The following is a 19,541-nucleotide window of genomic DNA, read 5'->3' on the forward strand; positions in this document are numbered from 1 at the left end:
CTATTTGCTGAGTGCTGGTAGCAGATTGTTCAGATCAATCTTGCAGTTGCCTGGGGTAGGAGAGCATCCTGCATCCATAAACGATTCCATGTTTCTTCGAAGGATGGCTGATCTGATGGTGTCAGGGCCAGGTGTCATCTAATGAGATGCTGATGTTCTGAAGAGACCCTCTGCCTGAAGAACACTTGTCTCTAGATGATCTCTTTCATCATACCCAAAAGGAATAGCTCTGTAGAATATCTCTGTAGACCATATCATAGAGCCGGAGCCGGAGACCAGACCACTGCTGGCCAACCCTGATAGCCATAGGTACCAGATGCTTTTATATAAAACCTGCCTGGGCTTGGTTTCCTACTCTTCTTCCCTGTTCCCACCCACCACTTTCTATGAACGGTGCCATGGAAGAGGCTACAGGGCCAATTGCTGAGCCACCTGCCCATTTTCTCCCTCCTTTACCAAAACTCCCAAGTGAACTGGTCTTCCTTTTTGCTTTCTACTTAACTGTTTCAAATCCAAGCTCTCACATAGAACACACAGCCAATGCAACAACCAGACAGGCTGTATATGTGTGTATAGCCAGCATGGTAGTCTGAGAAAGGATTGTAGTTGATGCAATTAAAGAAAATGGTTGTAAGTTATTTTATGTGCTGGGGTGTTTTGTTTTGTTTTGTTTTTGAAAGATGACACATTCTAGCCTGGAAGTCAATGTTCATTCATTCATTCATTCATTCATTGGTTACCTTCCTGTTGCAAGTTTCCTCTGGCTGTTGGCCTAGGATTTTATTTTCATGTTCTCTTTCTTTCTCCTCTCCTGACTTGGAGACCTTTTGGGAAGAACTGTAACAGTTGCTGGGGCGATGGGACTCTGCTCGGACAGCAGCTATAGCTCGCTTCTGTGAAGGACTTGCTGGATTGGTCTGGGCTCTGTTTGTCGAGGGGCATGGCTGACTGTGTACAGAAGACAGAAAGGGAGCTGAGGCATGGTGACCTTCCAGATCCTCTCTGGGGCTGTGCTTTGAGCAGCAGGTAGCCTGCTGGTTTTATCTGAGTGAAATACTGTACAGGGAATAAAAACCTTTGTCTTTAAAAAAAATAAACAAACCAGAAGAGCTCTTCCTGCTCCTGCAGAAGATCTGGGTTTGTTCCCCAGCCCAAGCGTCACTCTCCCTCATCAGGTGGCTCACAACTACTTCTAACTCCAGTTGTCAGACTCACACCTCCTTGGGCATGTGCCCCCAGGTAACACACATAAACACACATAGGCACATACATGCACATAGTGAAGAAAGCAAACTAACAAATCTTTAAAAAAGGAAAATGCAATTCTCAGGGGCTGAGGAGATAGCTCAGCAGTAATAAGTACTTGCTGTACAGACATGAGGACAGAAGTTCACATCCCAGGACCCGCATCAATACAGTGAGCTCTGGGTTCAAGTGAGAGATCCTGGCTCAGTGTATAGGTGAGAAGCAACTAAGGAAGTCACCTGAGTTAAACCCCTATTCCTCTGAGCACATCTGCATATAACACACATACACACAAACACACACATACACACTCACATATACATATATACATATACACACACACTCACACATATATACACACTCTCACACACTCCTACAAACATTTACACACACTCACACATATAGATACTCATATATGCATATACACATGTACACACACGTTCACACATATACACACTCACACATACTCTCACACACGCATATACACACACATACACACACATATATACACACCCACATACTCACATATACAAACACACATGCACACTCACATGCATATACACATGTATACACACATGTATATACATACTAACATACATATACACACATTTATATACACACCATACACTCATGCATGCATATACACATGCACTCACACATACATATATACACACACTCACACACAAATTCATATACACATGCACATGCATACATACATATACACACACACTGATACACATGTCCTCTTTCATATTCACACACACACACTCACACACATTTTCCCCTCTCTCTGTCACACACACACACACACACCAAGTACTCATTTATTTTTACCAAATAATATGAAAAGGCAGATCTCCCATTCTATTATAAAGTCTAACAGAAATTCCAAATCAAGAGAAATTCTTCTTCAGTTATCTGATACTGTTACTGAAAGTTTTAGGTTCCCACGAAGAGCTTCTCTGTAATAAATTACTACAATGTGAAGATGGCGCTTTCCCGGTTCGCTCAGATGTGGCTCTAAACTGGGGGAATGGATTCTCGACGTGGGCCCCATACACTGACTATGTAATTATAAACCCACGAAATTATAACTATTTCTAGAAAACTACCACATCATAGTATCTTTTATGAATGATAAAATTTCAATGTGTTGCACTACATGAAGTGTTTAGCATAAAAGACATATATTACTCGAAACCTTATGCTTTATCAGATATTTAAATATGAACAAGATGATAAAGACACATAGCAAAAGAAAACTTATTAGGCATACCTAAAATAAAGGAAGGAAACTATTTTTGTTAGTTTTTTTCTTATGAAAGAATAACACAAGAAAAGGGAAGAGGAGAGGAGGGTAGGGGAGAAGAAGAAAATGGAGAGGAGGGGAGGAGAGGGAAAGAGAAAGGAAGGAAGGGGACAGGAGGGGAGAGGAGGGGAGAGGAGGGAAGCAGGCAGTGTCACTCTCCCATAAGCCTAGCTTTAAGAACTACAGGCAGGAAGGTCAGTAGCTAATGACCATTCTTGACTATGTAGGAAGTTTGAGGTCTACCTTGTTTTCAAGATCCTGTGTCAGTAAAACCAAAGTAAACAAGTAAATAAAGAAAAACATTAACAAAAATATTGTAACTATTTGAGAATCTGTAATGAGGGTGATAAAAATTGCTTTTGGGGGGGGATCTATTTTCCCCCTGTATTTATTTCACTTTTGTGGGGAGCTGACAGAAGGCAGCTATCATCCTTGCAGCCATCTTGAGCCATATACCCTGATAAGAGATTTGATTACAATAGCCTACAACAGCTGAGCACACTCTGATAACATCTTGTTTCATATACCCAGGATCTTCCCTTGGGTGTGTGAGACTTAAAGGCATGTGATTTAAGGGCGTGACTTAGAGGTGTGGTTTAGAAGTGAGACATATAAAAGGCGAGAGTCAGACAGAAGAGTTCAGTACAACTTGGAGTTAGTTATTAGGTATTAGGCACTTGGCACTTGGAGGAAGAACTTGGAATTAGACAGTACACACTTGTTCTTGGATGAGACTCAAGACTAGAACTTGGAACTTAGAACTTGAAGGCACTGGGGACTAAGAACTAGGGATTAGGAACTCAAGACTTGGGACTTGGAGATTGAAGAATAAACAGGATTGAATCACACTCTGTCCGGTCTCCATTCTTCGAGTCCGTCCTCACTCTCTCTCTTGCTGAACCCTGACCCGTGGACTGGAGCAGCTTGAGGCAGTGAGGGCTAACAAGTTAGTCCCCAAGGCTTTTGGTAGTGTGGGTTCCAACAATGATAGAGCAGCTCTCAACATTTTGGCCCCCAAGTGTGGGGCAGCTCGGACCGCAACACACTTTATTTTCACCTCCAATTTATCATTCTCCCATCTACTACTTCTCTGTAGAAGGAAAGACAGAGGTCCTTTCTAGCAGCCAAGTACAAGGTCCCTTGCAGCATCTCCCTTCCTTCCTACCTCCTGAGTTCTAAAACATTCAAATCCCTCCTCCCATCCCTGAATGACTGTGGAGTCACCTGGGACAGAGTCAAGCACAACGTGTTGTCTTACTAAGGAAAGGAAGAAGTCCTCAGTGTCAATGGAGAAAGGCAAGTAGGCGTTTAAGGTTGTGTTGGATTTTAAAAGATGCTGAGCATGAAAAAAAAAAAAAAAGGTGCTTTTTATTCACAAACTGTCCCAGAGGCATGAGTTGATCATTCATCTTACAGACGCTATTTCTCTTTAAAATGAAGGAAGAAGGAGAATCAGCATATCTCCCGGTTCCTGATTTACAAGCTATCTCGAAACTTAAAGATCACCAACATTTTTACACCAGGCCAGCGCCTAAAGAACCAATATCTTGTAGACTGCACTTACCATAAAGGAATAAAATTTTAAACCAACAGACATATGATTAGAACTCGTAGAACGCTAAATATAAAATTTTTCAACAATTGAAAGTTACTTCTAAGGGTGTAAATAATGTATGAGTCAAGTTAAGAGCCTAAGTAATCTAAGATATGTAGCCAACGTCCCAGGACGCTGCTGGAATGCAGCTTAGGTGCATACTATAGCTGGGATCACTGGAGCACGCCTGTTATATCTGCACTCAGGGATTAAGAAGAGAGGCTCTCTTAAGCTCACAAGTTTAAGAGTATACATCTAGACTGTCTCAAAAACAAAAAAAGAGACAGAAAACAAAGAGAGTACATTTAACATAGTTGGATGCTGGAGGTTTACAGAAAAATAGAAAGAACAAAAGAAAACTGGTATTTAGTAGGTCAAACATTTAAACTCATTGAGCCACACAAAGAATGATAGGAAAGTTCTTTTGCTGTTTTTCTTGTTTTGTTTTTATGAGACAAGGTCTTACTAAGTAGCCCAGGCTAGCATGGGACTTGTTATATACACTAGACCAGCCACAAATTTGTAGTAACCTTCCTGCCTCTGCCTTTTGACTGCTGGAATAATAGGTACACATCAAGTCTGTTGTGGAAAAAAGTTTAAGTAGAAGGAAGTCACGAAGATAAGAGGAGAAATTATTGGAAAGTAAACAATAGTAAAGAAATTAGTTATTTTTAAAATATACTAAACTAACATGACTCACTGAACAAAAGAATAAAGACTAAATACAGAGAGACAAAACTGGAAGAGTAGAAACAAGGGTGCAAAAAAAAAGTAGATGTCAGGATACACTGGTAGATACGGTGAAGATACAAGGGAACAGAGCTCAAATGGAAAACACATGTTACATGCACAAAGTGCTGGTTTCCATCCCACTGCTCTTCCCACGCACACCACCACATACACCATAGAACATACATACATCACATAAACACATATACATCACACACATGCACTATACCACCCATGTGTCACACATATATGCATACACACATCACATATACTACACACACACACAGATTGGAAACAAATGCAGTAAAACACTAATATGTTAAATCTCACAGAGGTTTCTTTTTAAAATATCTGACATAATTTTGATACGTGTGAAATATATTGAAATTGTAGAAATTTTATCATGAACCAGTTCAATTGGCTATAATTTGTAGGTTGGAATTTAAAACTGACTAAAAAGTGTCTCTAAAATCTGAGCATGAGCCAGCCTTGGGAAAGAAGGTAAACTTCCAGGGGTGAGCATATGGCTCCCTAACTGATCCTGTTCACATTCATCAAACATCCTTATAGCAGGAAAAATAATACATTCACCGAGGTCTCTCAAAAATGGACTTTTTGCATCTGCACTGTTGGGAGGTCAGGAGACACTACCACACTTATAGCACATGGGCAATTCAGTCCTTCTGTATCATTCCATGGGCATGGACTGGCATGTGTTCTAAGCTTGCATGTTAAGCGAAATGTTGCATACACAATCAGCAAAGCAAAGGGAAGGGCCATGGCTGACCTGTTGCCTGTGTCAGGAGCAGATTTGGAAACTGGCAGTTAGAGTGGTCAAAAGCCACCACAGATGTGCCCTGCCATCCTCTACATGCTGCTACTTGGCCTTGTTCCTGAGCCCATGCTGACACTTATAGTGCTCTTTCCACAGCCAAAGCTTTGTTTGCCTCTTTGCTTCCCCCTTTTTAGCAGAAAAGAAGAATGAAGCACACAGGCATCGATAAGTTGTCTGAGGCCTCAGATACTAACTGATTCAACCAGAAGCTACGGTTCACCTAGCTAGCTCTAACAGTATTCATAGTGCTGAGGGTTTCTGCTTCCAAACTACAGATCTGCCTTGAGGTCTCATCTGCTAACATTGCTGCGGACATTTGTAAAGTTTTACTTAGCGAAAAAGATAGCATGTTTTCAAAAGTAGACCTTATACAAAGTGCTTCTATGATGTGGAATACCTTGGAATCATCAATCCAACACTCAGCATTCCAGAAACAGATGCAGACATGTTTCCTGAGATAAAGAGGGCTAGGAGAAGAGTAAGAGACGTGTGGATCCACATGCATCCCTCCTCCTCCTCACGTGCATCCCTCCTCTTCCAGGTCCTCGTGGTCCTCCAGGTCCTCCCAGTCCACCCAGTCGTCCTGCTCCCTGTCCACCCTTCTGCTTTCTTTCTGTTCACAGGTTACCATATTCTGCATCAAGGTCTCAAGGGCCTCCGAACATGCTAACTGTACTGCCAGAGAATGTTCTGTTCCCATCTCACCTGCCAAATATTTATTATTCAAACTTTGAATGTAGTATCATTTCATGAAGAATATCTCGGAGCTGATTGCAGCTCAATGGTAGAGGATTTGCCTACCATGCCCAGGAAAGGCCCTACATTCAGTTTCAGTACTGAAGAATTAACGTTATCTTCTCTGACCCAGCAGTCTGACCAGATCAAGCCTACCAAAGAGTACACACACAACAACGTGCAGTCTTTTTTAAAAATCACTTATTAATTACATAATTTACAGGAAATGGGGGGAGTAAATAAATTAAAAGATATCTTTAACTCCTTAAAGACAAGCTTCATGAAGGCAAGAACTGAATTATGTACTGCATGCTGTATGGATGGCCAGTACTCTCTTCACATTAACTGAAGGAATAAGGAATTGCAAAGAATATGAGAACCTGAGGTGTTCTCCCTTTTGCCATAAATCTCTAGTGTTAATGTCTTAGCCTCTGAAGCACTGTGTCTGAGTTTGTAAGAGTTTCAAATCCACCTGCATTTAAGCCATTTCTCACACTGATGCAAGAACTGTGTGTGTGTGTGTGTGTGTAAATCAGTTGGATCCTTCATAAATTACTATCTAAAATGTCTATAAATATTCAAACTTTTCAATACTTAGGGTACTGGGTCTCTGGTTTTTACTCTGTCTTTTTATCTTATATTAACACTCACTGGAAAGCAAGAATTTAATAATGAACAAGAACATAACTGTATCTTAGAATGACATCAAGAGAAATGTGTGTGTGTGTGTGTGTGTGTGTGTGTGTGTGTGTTTCAAGCTAGCTAAAGTAACTTCTTGTTTGCTTGTAATTACTCTAACAACAGTGCACTCTGATACAGTAAGAAATTGCCAAGAGTAGACTGGAAGCCACTTCACAATGAAAAGGTTGGTTTCAGAATTAAAATAGAAAAGCTCCTTCTGCTATATTAGATCTATATACAAAACACAATTAGTTGGTGAGAAATATATATATATATATGTATATGTATATACACACATATACATACATATATATATGCTGACAATGTCTTTTAAGTCTATAGGTAAGATTTTGAATATTAACAAATGAAATAATTCTTTGGATATTTAATTGGGCAAAGAGAAACTTTACACTAGAAAGACAATAAGAGGGACTTCCTACTGAAAAGCTTGCAATCAAAGCTTGGGAAAGAGACTCCTGCTGACAGCAGCTGTCACTTCATTTTCTGTACGCCCGGCACTGGGATACCTGACCTGCACCAACTGGTAATGGGCCAATACATTTTCTTTAAGGTACAGAGTTACAATGACTCGTAATCTTTATAACTCCATTAAGGAGCTGATGCATTATATATGATGATGGGCCTACAGCTACCTTGCTTCAGTCCAAAGGAAAAGGAAATTTACTTAATCCCCAGAGAATTCTTTTTCCTATAACTCAAGGAGAATCAAATCGTAAAACCGGAGGCCTTCCTGAACCACACTGATTACAGAATGGTAGAGGAGCATATGTTTGCATAAGCCTGCCAGAGAGGAAGTGTACACCCCATCAAGCCCACAGAGGAGATGCGAAATACACAGATGCTTGGTAGTAGACAAAAAATACAGTTAGCTCACTGACCTGAATAGCTAATGCATGTGTGAGGGAGGGCCAAACATTTTCTCCATCCATTTATTAGATTTGTGCAGCTCCTTTGTGTGTTAGAAAGAAGGGAGACGGTGGGGGAGGAGGGTGGACATTTTAAAGCACTTTGGCAAGAATGTAATCAAATCTCTTCAAGTTTCTGGCAAGATGATGATATGTTTCAGCTTCATTACTCTTGCTCATAAAATTTCACATTTTCTCCAGATGCAGATAAATGTCTATGTAGGCATAAGATGGGTTTGAGAACAGAGCATGTGTTTGCCATGTGCTAGGCAGCAACATATTTCAGACATAATGGCTTGGAAGCCACTATGCTTCCCTGTAATGAACAATGCACAATTTAACTTCTATAGAGAACAAAGAGGGACTAAAAATAGCTGAAGGAACAAATGGTTGAGAATATAGGGCATCCTTTGTAGGCGCTTGGTCTTCTTTGGAAGAATGGAAATTTTTCTTTAGAGAATAATTGAGTCTCATCTGAGCCAATTACATCTCCACATTACAACTTACTAAATACAACTGTCAAAGGAGATGTTACTGAAGTATTGGAGTCAAAAAATTACATTTTAATTCCTCCACTATTATTATTGTTCCCAGAGAGCATTGGACTTTGGTGGATTAAAAAAAAAAGTACAAATCCTAGACTCACTGAGTCCAAATTCTTAAGCCAGGATGTTCAACTCTGTGTTCAGTTTCTTCACATGCAAACTGAGGATAACAAAGAAAAGACTGTTTAATGCATGTGTGAAACCGGCCCATTAGTGTCCATTATGTAGAACATACTTGCACTACTCCAACTACAGTGAGTTCTTTCATTATTCCTCAGCCCAGTTACTAGTATTAGTGTCAGGTCATCATGTATTTTAGAAGATCAATTTGAACACAATAGGAACTCTGTAGTAGTAACATCGACATTATCATAAGTATTAATTTGTAAAATACATAATTTAGGGAGTGTAAAACAAGAAAATAGTCTTTTTCCTCCTGGCAAGGACTCTATATGTAGCCCTCAATGACCTGGAACCCACTTATGTAGACCAGGCTGGCCCAAACTCAGAAAGCCTCCTGCCCCCGCTGGGATTAGAGGGGTATGCCACCATAGCTGCTCTAACCATCATATAATGCTATTAAGAACAACACTTACTGGAGAAAACATGCTGACAGTAGCCTCTCTGAGGGAGCACAATGGGTTTGTATTAGGCAGAAAAAGCCATTAACTTTCCTAAGCAACTAGCAATAAATAACTGGACTCATACTTTCCCCTAAAACAAGACTTAGTTTGAAGTCTGAGTTAGTAGAAAGCCAATTAAAGTTCACTCTTCTTACAGGACACCACTATATAGTAAATTACGAGGCAAGAAAATCAATGCCCAAGATCCTACCTCACTGATCACCAAAACTATTTAGTCCACCTATAATTTTATTGAGAATCTTAAAATACTTTTGGAAAATAACATGGTTCTTGCACTAGTAGTTGAGAAAACTGAGTTTTCCTTTGGACTTGATTCACCCTTTCAAACAACAGTGTTTTTAAAATGAGCATCAGTTCAAGCCCACAGAAAATACTGGAATTGATCCCCTCTACCACCTACCATGAAGTTCAATTCAATTTTTTATTAAATGGTCACAGATTAAACCTACGTTATATTTGTCATTTCAAAAGTCTAGATCTCATTCTTATAGAATCATTCTGTCTTCTACACACACACACACACACACATACACACACACACACACCACACACACACCACACACCACACACCACACACCACACACCACACACACCACACACCACACACATACACACATACACACACACACACACACACACACACACACACACACACACACACACAATGTTAGGTATACTGATGCATGTCTGCAATCCCAGCACTGGGAAGATTAAGGTAACCAGAGCAGACATTTAAGACTAACCTAAGGTACATAGTGAGTTCAAGGCTAGCCAGGATCATATGAACCTCGGTTTCAAAAATTATAAATAAATAAATAAATAAATAAATAATTTTTTTCCTACAAACCAAATGCAGTAGCTCATGCTTGTAACCCCATCGCTTGGGAGGCAGAGGTAGTGCACTCCCAAGAGGCTGAGATCCACTTGGGCCACATCATGAGGGCCAGGTTATTCTGAGCTACATACAGGGGGTTTGTCTTGATAAAGGGGTCAGGGGTAGGAGAGTAAGGCAGATGGGGAGTTGGGGAAGGATAACTAATAATGAAGATTTTAAAGCCATATGGAAACTTACTATTTCATAAGCTTGTTGAGTATATATGCATTCATACAAATGATTTCAATTAAACTTACCCCACACAGGGGATAATGCACCTCCCAGAAACCAAGGATTACCAAATGAAAAGCCCAGGGTCAGGGGTGGGCTATCTCTTTTTAAGCTGTTTGCCAAAGCTATCCCACACACTGCCAAAACAATACAGGCCATTGCTTCTGTCTTTGGTTTCCCATCAGAACTTGGTGGGAAGGCTCTATTGCTGAAGTCAGCACATACTTTGGTCATAGTACACAGACAAATAAAAGTGGTACTGACTACAAGTTTTTTCTCTGATGGCTAGATTTCATAAAACCAAAATGTGCTACTGATGAGCCTAAAAGTCTTCAGTGGACTAGTGCAGCTGTGAACCCCATGAGCTACAATAATGACTTCTATGGCGATACGCTTATGCATACATTAGGGATGTAGATGTTTAGGGTTAAGCAGCCATGCTCTGCTTGACTTAAGGCCTGTTCCTTAAGAAGAAATGCATATGTGGTGTTGTACCTCTTGTCAGGAATTCATAGTAGAGGGGTGTACAGATGCTAACTAAACCTACTTTGCTAAATACACATAATACTCAACTACTGTCTAAATCTGTGTCTCTATGCCCACAGACACATGCAGTGCTTAATCCTTACCAAGACACTTTCTTTCTGCAGTTGTTTTTGGTTAACAAATAAACTGATAACTGATCAAAATGCAGAGAATATGTGTCGGTGGAGTGCTCAGCTACAAATAGGTCACCAATATCATGTTCCACACCCACTGGGAGCTCCAGGTTCATTGAAGAAGAGGGCACAGAGAAATTATAAAGGCCAGAGGAAGACGAGAATGAAAGTGTCTTCTGGATGGCAGGACCGCGACGAACTCATGTGCTCACCCCAGCTGTGGTTGCCTGCATGGGAAGAGACAACCAACGTTCTAGCACAGAGGAGGGAGGGTTTCAGGAGCCCTCACCCCTAACTAAGGAGCTATTAACAGCTAATGGCTTCTGGAGGGAGAATTTGTTTTCTTTAAGGATATGGCCCCTGGTAGGCTGAGGATGCTCTGTTGCACGGCTTCTCACATACTGAGGATATGAGCAACAGAAATTTAGCATGGTGCATTAGAATGGGGGGGGGGGCATAAAGTTGGGGTTGGTTAGGAGGTTGAGGGCAGATCTAGAAGGAGCAAGCAGAGGGTGGATGCAACACTGTATGAAAATACAATGTATGACATACATTGTATGAAATCCCCAAAGAACTAACGAAAGTATTGTAACAATTAAAACTGATATTAGTAGTCAAGGAATATGAATAAAGTATAATGGAATTAATCAAGCTAGGGCATGGTGAGGCATGCCTAAAATCCCAGCATTTAGGGGGCAGAGGCAGGAGGAAAGGGTATTAAAGACCAGCCTGGCCACAAAGTAAGACCCAGGCTTAAAAAAATAAAATAATGGCATTGTGACATCTTTAATTCCAGTACTAAGGGGGCAGAAGCTGGTAGATCTCTAGGAGTTTGAGGACAGTCTTATCAATATAGTGAGTTGCAGGCTGAGTCTCAAAAAACAATACTAAAATAAAAACAATAGAATTTAAAGTTGGTCTGCTTACATCTGATAACTAAATATTCACCTATGACAATGAGGTATAAGCTCACATATATTTAAATGATTCTAATTGTATTAATTGGTTCACTGTAATTAAGTCATGGCTAAACTATTTTACAGAACAGACTTGAGAAGAATGTTTTCTAAGCAACCCTATTCTACATGTATATATATTTGTTTTACATTAGTTTAGATTGATCTAAATAAAACATACTGTGGTGGTTTGAATGAGGATGGCCCCATAAGCTCATATGTTTGAATGCTTGTTCTGGAATTGCTTGAAGGAATTGCTGTCAGGAAAGATTAGAAAGTGTGGCCTTTTAGGAGAAAGTTTGTCACTAGGGGGTGACCTTTGAGGTTTAAAAGCCCATGTCACTCCAGGTTAGCACCTCATTCCCTCATCCCCACTTCCTGCTTGTGGATCAGACATGAGCTCTCAGCTACTGCTCTGTTGGGAGCCGCAGTGCCAAGATGGCTCGAACATCCTGTCCTCCCACTTGTAAACAACTGACTGCGCAGGTGCAAAAGGCAAAAGGCGCGCCAAAATCACTGCCCATCCCGGGGCGTAATATGGGGTGATGAGTGAACAGCCAATCAGAAGTGAACACGCCACTCTAGGGTATATATAGCAGTGCCTTTCCCAGGCTTGGGGTCTTTTCCGCTTTTGCTGTTACAAGAAGTAAAGCCTCGTCTGTAGTGATACCCGATTACTGCCTCCGTGTCCTTATTCGCGGGCGAAGGGGACACAGAAGAGGTGCGAGGAACACTGCTCCAGTGCCATGCCTGCCTGCTCACTGTCATGCTTCGCACAATAATGGTCAGACATTCACTCTCTGAAACTGTAAGCAAGCCTCCAATTAAATGCATTCTTCCATATGTTGCCTTGGTTGCTATCTTTTCACAGAAAAAGAAAAGTAATTGAGACACATACCATGTCTGTATCAATGTAATCTGAAGATTTTCTATTCTGGACTCAGGTGGGGCACGTGGCTATGCATGTCATGACTTGAATCTCCCTCACCTGAATGTGCCTTCTGTCCTGCAATAAAGGTTCTGCTCTCAGAATTCAAGCTCAGTACTAAGAGTGTTTAACACAAATCTTCCAGAAAGTGCAGCTTAAAAAAAAATAGTCACTGTAGATTCCAACACATATTCCTATCATTGCTTCATTAATTATTTGTGATCATTTTATACACTTTGCACACATATACTTTGTTAAAGAATGTATGCTCCAGGGCTGGGGGCATAGGTCAGTATGGAGAGCACCTCCAATGACTGAGTATCTTTGGGTGACATTCCCTACCAGCCAGCCTTAAAAATGCACATCTCTGAATTCCTTGCACTTGGATGGCCACCTCCTTGTCTCCACACAGCCCAGGATTTAAATTTAAGCTTAAGTAACAGCTTCTATAAATAGATCCATTTTTTTTATTCCTTTCTAAAATCATCTCCCTCAGCCCATATGACTCAGTGACTCTTAAGGTAACTAAGTCTTATCCAAGAGTCTCTGGAAAAGCTACTGCGTTTAGAATTCTAGACAAGAAAACATGTGTCTGAAATATAAGATAAAGTTGTAAGAGAGGCACCTTGGAAAAGGAAGGCTGTTGCTGTGTTTACTTAGACAGAGAGAGAGAGAGAGAGAGAGAGAGAGAGAGAGAGAGATCAAAATAGAAAATGGTTCAGTAAGCTAGGCATGAAGGCACACACAGCAGGATGTATCAGGAAAACTGGTCAAGGCCAGCCTGAGCTACACAGTAAAGCCTGTAAGAAAGAGAGAAAGAGAAGGAATAGGGAGTAGGGAAGGGAGAAAAGGCAGGGAAGAGGAAAATAGGGATGAAGAGAAGAGTCTGCCCTAGATCATTTGCCTTTGCATCTCAAAGGCAGCTTTCAAAAATGAAGTACACTAAAACGCTACTTGAGACAAAGACAAAGACAGATGTGAGTACAATAGGCTCAACGGTGAGGAGGCGTCTAGCCTAACACGTGCAACAGATGTCACAACACCCCAGAGTCCAGTTTCTCATTCCTACTTAGTGGCTTACTGTTCTTGACCAGGACTCTGAAGGATTAAAGCAGTTTTGTGAATCAATCAGGTACCTGGATGTCTACGATAAGCAGAAAGTGCCTGACTCCCTCCTGTGTTCATCTTTTGTGCTGTCACAACTATATTTGTAAGATGACTGACTGTTTGACACCTAAGTTTATACTTCCTGGGATCAAAAAGAAACAATTCAAGGGTTTTTTTGTACTATTCAATTATATGAAACAATCTCAGTGAAATTTGAGTTGAATATAAAAGAATACATGAAGTATAGATCCTATTATTACATTTTAAAAAATAGAAATAATAAAATGTCATAAAACAATGACGCCTTTAATTCAAATTCTATCATTAATGAAAACTGATTGTATTTGGCTTAAGAAAGATGTCTACAACACCATATCTTTTTATTCTTTCTTTTTTTTTTTAAATTTTAGGGTTTTTTCACCAATAAGTACCTTAGGATACATGTCCAAAACAATATTCCTTCAGCACATGGGAAGCTTTTGAATTGCTGTAAGGTTGGGAACTGTGTTTCTTGGAGAGGAATCTAGAAAAGGGGACAAGAGAAACCTTAAGTGCAGTTGGATCATGGGCAGTTTCAGAATGATTTCACACAACTGTCCTTACAGCATCGTTTTTCCTGTCACTTATTATTTAAAGAAAACAAAAAAAGACTAGGGTAGGTTTTCAAGGAAGAAAGAAATGAGCTGGAAATCTGATTTAGGAAAACAAATTCTAAGGGAATTTAGTAATGCAGAAAGAGTGCCTTCAGGAAGATCATATTATGAAGAAGAGGAGATATTTAGTAGTGGGACAGCAAGAAGACTCTCTGGATAAAGGCAATTGCTGCCAAGACTGATTATCTGAGTTCAGTCCCCAAGATCCCAGAGGGTGGAGTGAGAGAACAGCGTCCTTCCTACAAGTCATCTTGCACCTCCAGTGCATTCCGGCATGGGATGTGTGCACACATGCACACATGTGCACACACATACATGTTCACATACATAACACACACACACACCGAATAAAGAAATCTTTCATAGTATTCTAACACTGTGGAGGAAAATATGGATGTAGAAAACCTCAGACATTCACTTTGCTTCTGTATCAACTTCCTGTTTCCAGAAACAAGGGCTGTTTGAGTGTGCCTTAAAATACATTTAATGTAAATGACAATCCGTTTCCTCTGGGTAAAAGGCTCCTCCAGTGTCACCATATGTGTCATTGTAAGTGCTCTTGCTCCTGAGTACTTTCTCCTGACACCTGCTCCCCAGGACACAGCACTTTGTTCCATTTCCTTACACATTCCAGACTTTAACCTTGACCCACACTCCTTTGTATTCCTCTCCATCTCCCCCCCCCCCATGCTGAGAACCCAATTAAGACTCTGGAGCCATCATTTCTGGTGAGAATCCAATGCGCCAAGTCAGTGACTGACAGCCAAAGTCAGTGCTCTCTGTATACCTAACTGTACTGTTGAGGACTTAACACAGAAGCAAGCAGGAATAACTATATTTACAAAGAACTTGTGCTACTAAAGATAAACACTCACTGGCTATTGTTTTTGTTATTGTCATCAGAGATAGAAGAATTGAACAAAACACTATCAGAATTAACAATACAGGTGAATGACCATTCTATCTATCTATCACATTAGTGATAGATCAATAAATCACATGTCCACAGCAAGGCTTACTTTGCTTTTTGACCCTGAGGAAATCTGCCCCCTCAACCACTGGTACAAGTTTCTGGTACATAAAAATGATTCCTCATTCCACACTTACATGGGCTATTTTCCCAAGACGCCCATGTGGGCAAAATGAAGCAGGAACTGACAATTCAGAAAAAACCAACAGAAGTCAGTTTAACTCAAGCTGAGAGAAAAACCTACAGGGTCTTTGGGTAAATTACTACTTTAACTTATGGATTAAAGACAATAAAGTTACCATTATTCGAAACCTCCAAAATCAATTGCATATGCATACGAAAAGTACTAATAAAATCCGTTTCAGCTTTTCATAGTCCTCTTAAGTTATGCACTACAGCCTATGTGATAAACAACCTGGTAGAAGGTTTGGCCATGAAGTTAGTTAATCTAGGCTCAAACTGAAGCTATGAAACTCTCCATAAAGCAGAATGACAGGTTCATTGATGATCACAGATCACTGTGAGGGTGGAACACAAATAGGTATGTGCACGACCAAATTATTATCAATAAAAGTTAGTTGTTATCCTTATGAGTATTATAATGCTGTGCCTACATAAGTGGAAATTTCAGCTATGCATAATACCAGCAGATTCATTTTAGTCCTAAGACTACTCCCTCAAAAACAAACAAACAAACAAAAAAGAAAAGAAACAACAACAAACATGGTAACTTACAACTAGCAAAGCGTGTGGTTTGGAATGTGCTGTCACCATTCACTGCTTCCATTCCCCTCTCTCCCAAAGCCAAGGTTGCCATTCTCCACACTCAAAACTGAAAACTTCCTTTCCACCATATTCTAATGTGTAAACACTTTCAATTTTTTGATGCCAGGTTAATTTGAGCTTTTGGAAGGCTGAGGCAGGATGACTGATGAGCGTTTGAGGCCAGCCCAGACTACAGTGTCTTGTTCTCAAAACCCAAAACTATAAAAAACTATGCACATAAATACATACATCTATACAATTCTTCTTATGAATTAACATGGGATAATCTTGGACCAGAATTTCAATGCTGTCCGTCACTTTGTAACATCTTGGGCAGAATTTAAAACATCACTCATTCTTACTTGTACCCCTTATAAAAAGAAGATAATACATATCTCCAAGGAACACTTGTATTGATTATGCGGCAGGGAACATTATGTCTCTGACATATTGCAGACACATAAACAGCAGCTATCATTATTTATAAGGGAAACAACTTAATTGGAACACAGGTGTAGACATAAAAAAAAAATAAGTTCATGTCAAACACAAAAAAACTATACTCTAAACACAGGGTTACATTTAGCACTTCATTTTATACTCCTTGTGAGGGGTCTATGTGCTTCGGTGTGTATGAGTGTACACACACACACACACACACACACACACACACACACACACACACACACACGCTGTGAGGGTAAAGGCCAGAGGCCGATGTGGGGATCTTCTTAATCACTTTCACCTTCTCTCTTGAGATGGAGTCTGAGACTCGGTGAATACAGAGCCCAACAATTTGGTTACACTTAGCTGGTCACCAGCTTCAGAAATCATCTTCCCAGTGATGGACTACAGGTGTGTGCTGCCAGCCTGGCTTTTTGCCTAGGTTCTGGGGATCAGAACACAAGCCTTTATGCTTGCATGGTAGATATTTTACTAACTAAGCCATCTCCCTCAATCCTGGAACTTTAAAAAAAAAGATTAAATAAAATTTAAAAATAAATAAATAAATGTTAAACATGAAAATTTTGTCTTATTAAAAGAAGAAAAATATGTATCTCTTTTGTACATAAAGACTTTTTGTAACCTTGGAGAAAGTATAAAGTAGCTATAATAGAACTTTAAAAGCAGGGTTGTGCGGGATAAAGAAACCTAAAAAGCCCTAAGGGCAAAATCAACTGTTCTGTTCAAGATAATCATTAAGGTGGATTTTACTTGCTCTAAGTATAAAATTATAGACAACACTAAAATCTAGTCAGTGAGAAACTGTATAAGATAAACAATTTCATTTCTTCAACAAGTAAATTATGAAGAGCAAAAAGATTGAGACACTTTAAACACAAATAGACAAAACTAAACTAAATAGACACAACCTTTGGTGATGGAACCATAAATGACAGCCTTAAGAGGGTGGGCTCTTGGAGCAGAGACTGGGGGAGGGGCCATCTGGAGACTGCCCTACATGGGAATCCATCCCATGTGCAGTCAACAAATGCAGACCCTGTTGTGGATGCCAGGAAGTGCATGCTGACAGGAGCCTGAATACCTGTCTCCTGAGAGGCTCTGCCAGAGCCTGACATATACAGAGGCGGATGCTCACAGCTAACCATTGAACTGATCGTGGGGTTCCTAATGGAGGAGTTAGAGAGAAGACTGAAGGAGCTGAAGGGACTTGTAGCCCCATGGGAAGAGCAACAATACCAACCAACCAGAGCTCCCAGGGTCTAAACCACCAGCCTGGGAGCACATAGGGAGGGACCCATGGCTACAGCTGTGTATGCAGTGGAGGATGGCCTTGTTGGGCATCAGTGGGAGAGGAAGGCCTTAGTCCCATGAAGGCTGGATGCCCCAGTGTGGAGGAATTCGTGGGCAGGGAGGGGGGAGTGGGTGGATGGGTGGGGGCACATCCTCATAGAAGCAGGAGGAGGGGAGATGGGATGGGATAGGGAGTTCCTGGGGGGAGGGGGATAGGGAAAGGGAATACCGTATGAAATGTAAATAAGTAGAATATCCAATAAAAATTAATTTAACTAATTAATTAATTTTTTAAAAAAGGGCAAGTTCCCCAGTGAGGATGGCCTAGGGGGTGGGTTCACCAGTGTGTGTGGGGTGGGGGGGGAGGTTTCACCAGTGAGGGTAGTCTCAGGGGACTGGGACTGGACTAGGACAGGGGCAGGACAGGGAGGGGGCGGGGGCGGGGATGAGGACAAGGGTGGGGGCTGGCGGGGGGGGGGGGGCGATAGAGCAAAGCAACAAGTGGGCTCACTGACCAGGCTCAAGAGCTGGAATGGGATGGAGTCATAGGTGACTCATCAGTCCTTACCTGGTTCTATGTGCATCTGTCTTTGAATTACAGATTTTAATAGTTTTAAATTAAAAGTTACAGTTTTACAGACTTACCAAAGCAGCAATCTCCTCTTCATGTGAATGCACTCCTCTCCACACACTCACGTTCATCCTCAAATCGAGTGCACTACCCTTGATCTCACACTTGGTTGTTCTACAACCACCGAGCAGAGCCCTTTACGGGACTGACTTATTCACTAAGTCAGGAACAGGTTTCAGTCAAGGAGCACAGCTCAGTCAGAAGAAGGCTCATCTAGCAAGCACAGAGTCCACATCCCAAACTCGGTGTTTAGAAAGATGCCCCACAAAGGAAGGAAATGCACTTACTTTGTTTTCCACGACTTTGCCTCCACGTTCAATATGTCTCTCTACGTAACCAGAGGACAGCAACTCGCTACAACGACAAAAGAAAAATGCCAATTAAAGAGGATCCTGATGCTGAAGACAACTCAGTAACAGGTTGCTAAGCATGCGCCAGTGCTTGAGGATGGCGGGTGGGGTGGGGTTAGCCTTGAATATATGTCACACTTGAAAACCTGCATCAAGTTCACACATAACTACTTTAATACTTCTTTAATTCAGATTTTTAAACGAAATCAACATCTTACAGAAAGGGGAAGAGGAAGGAAGGAAGGAGGGAGAGAATGTGCTAGACGGCAATGCTTCTACAAAGATAGAAGCTGATCTGCTCTACCACCTGTTATCCCACGGCGGAACCGCGATTCCCCCACCCAGCACTGGGTCTAAGTGACGATAGCAACACAATTATTTTTTCAAAATATTTTAGTCTTGGTTTTGTTTTGTTTGAT

At 40.9% G+C, this 19,541-nt stretch overlaps 1 protein-coding gene across 12 annotated transcripts in view; it reads right to left on the bottom strand.

Annotated features, from left to right (window-relative positions):
* Nucleotides 1-19,541, bottom strand: part of Adam22 (ADAM metallopeptidase domain 22) — a 223,724-nt gene that overhangs the window by 95,295 nt on the left and 108,888 nt on the right. For all 12 annotated transcript variants that reach the window (XR_013103903.1, XM_034518878.2, XM_076913095.1 and 9 more), the window contains exon 4: nucleotides 19,060-19,126. Coding sequence is in view for 11 of the 12 variants with exons in the window: in XM_034518878.2 (XP_034374769.1) it covers nucleotides 19,060-19,126 (67 nt within the window). In the remaining variant the exon portion in view is untranslated. The remainder of the gene's footprint in view (nucleotides 1-19,059; nucleotides 19,127-19,541) is intronic.

The sequence above is a fragment of the Arvicanthis niloticus genome, chromosome 15 (genome assembly GCF_011762505.2).
Source record: "Arvicanthis niloticus isolate mArvNil1 chromosome 15, mArvNil1.pat.X, whole genome shotgun sequence".
In the NCBI taxonomy this organism is placed as follows: Eukaryota; Metazoa; Chordata; class Mammalia; order Rodentia; family Muridae; genus Arvicanthis; species Arvicanthis niloticus.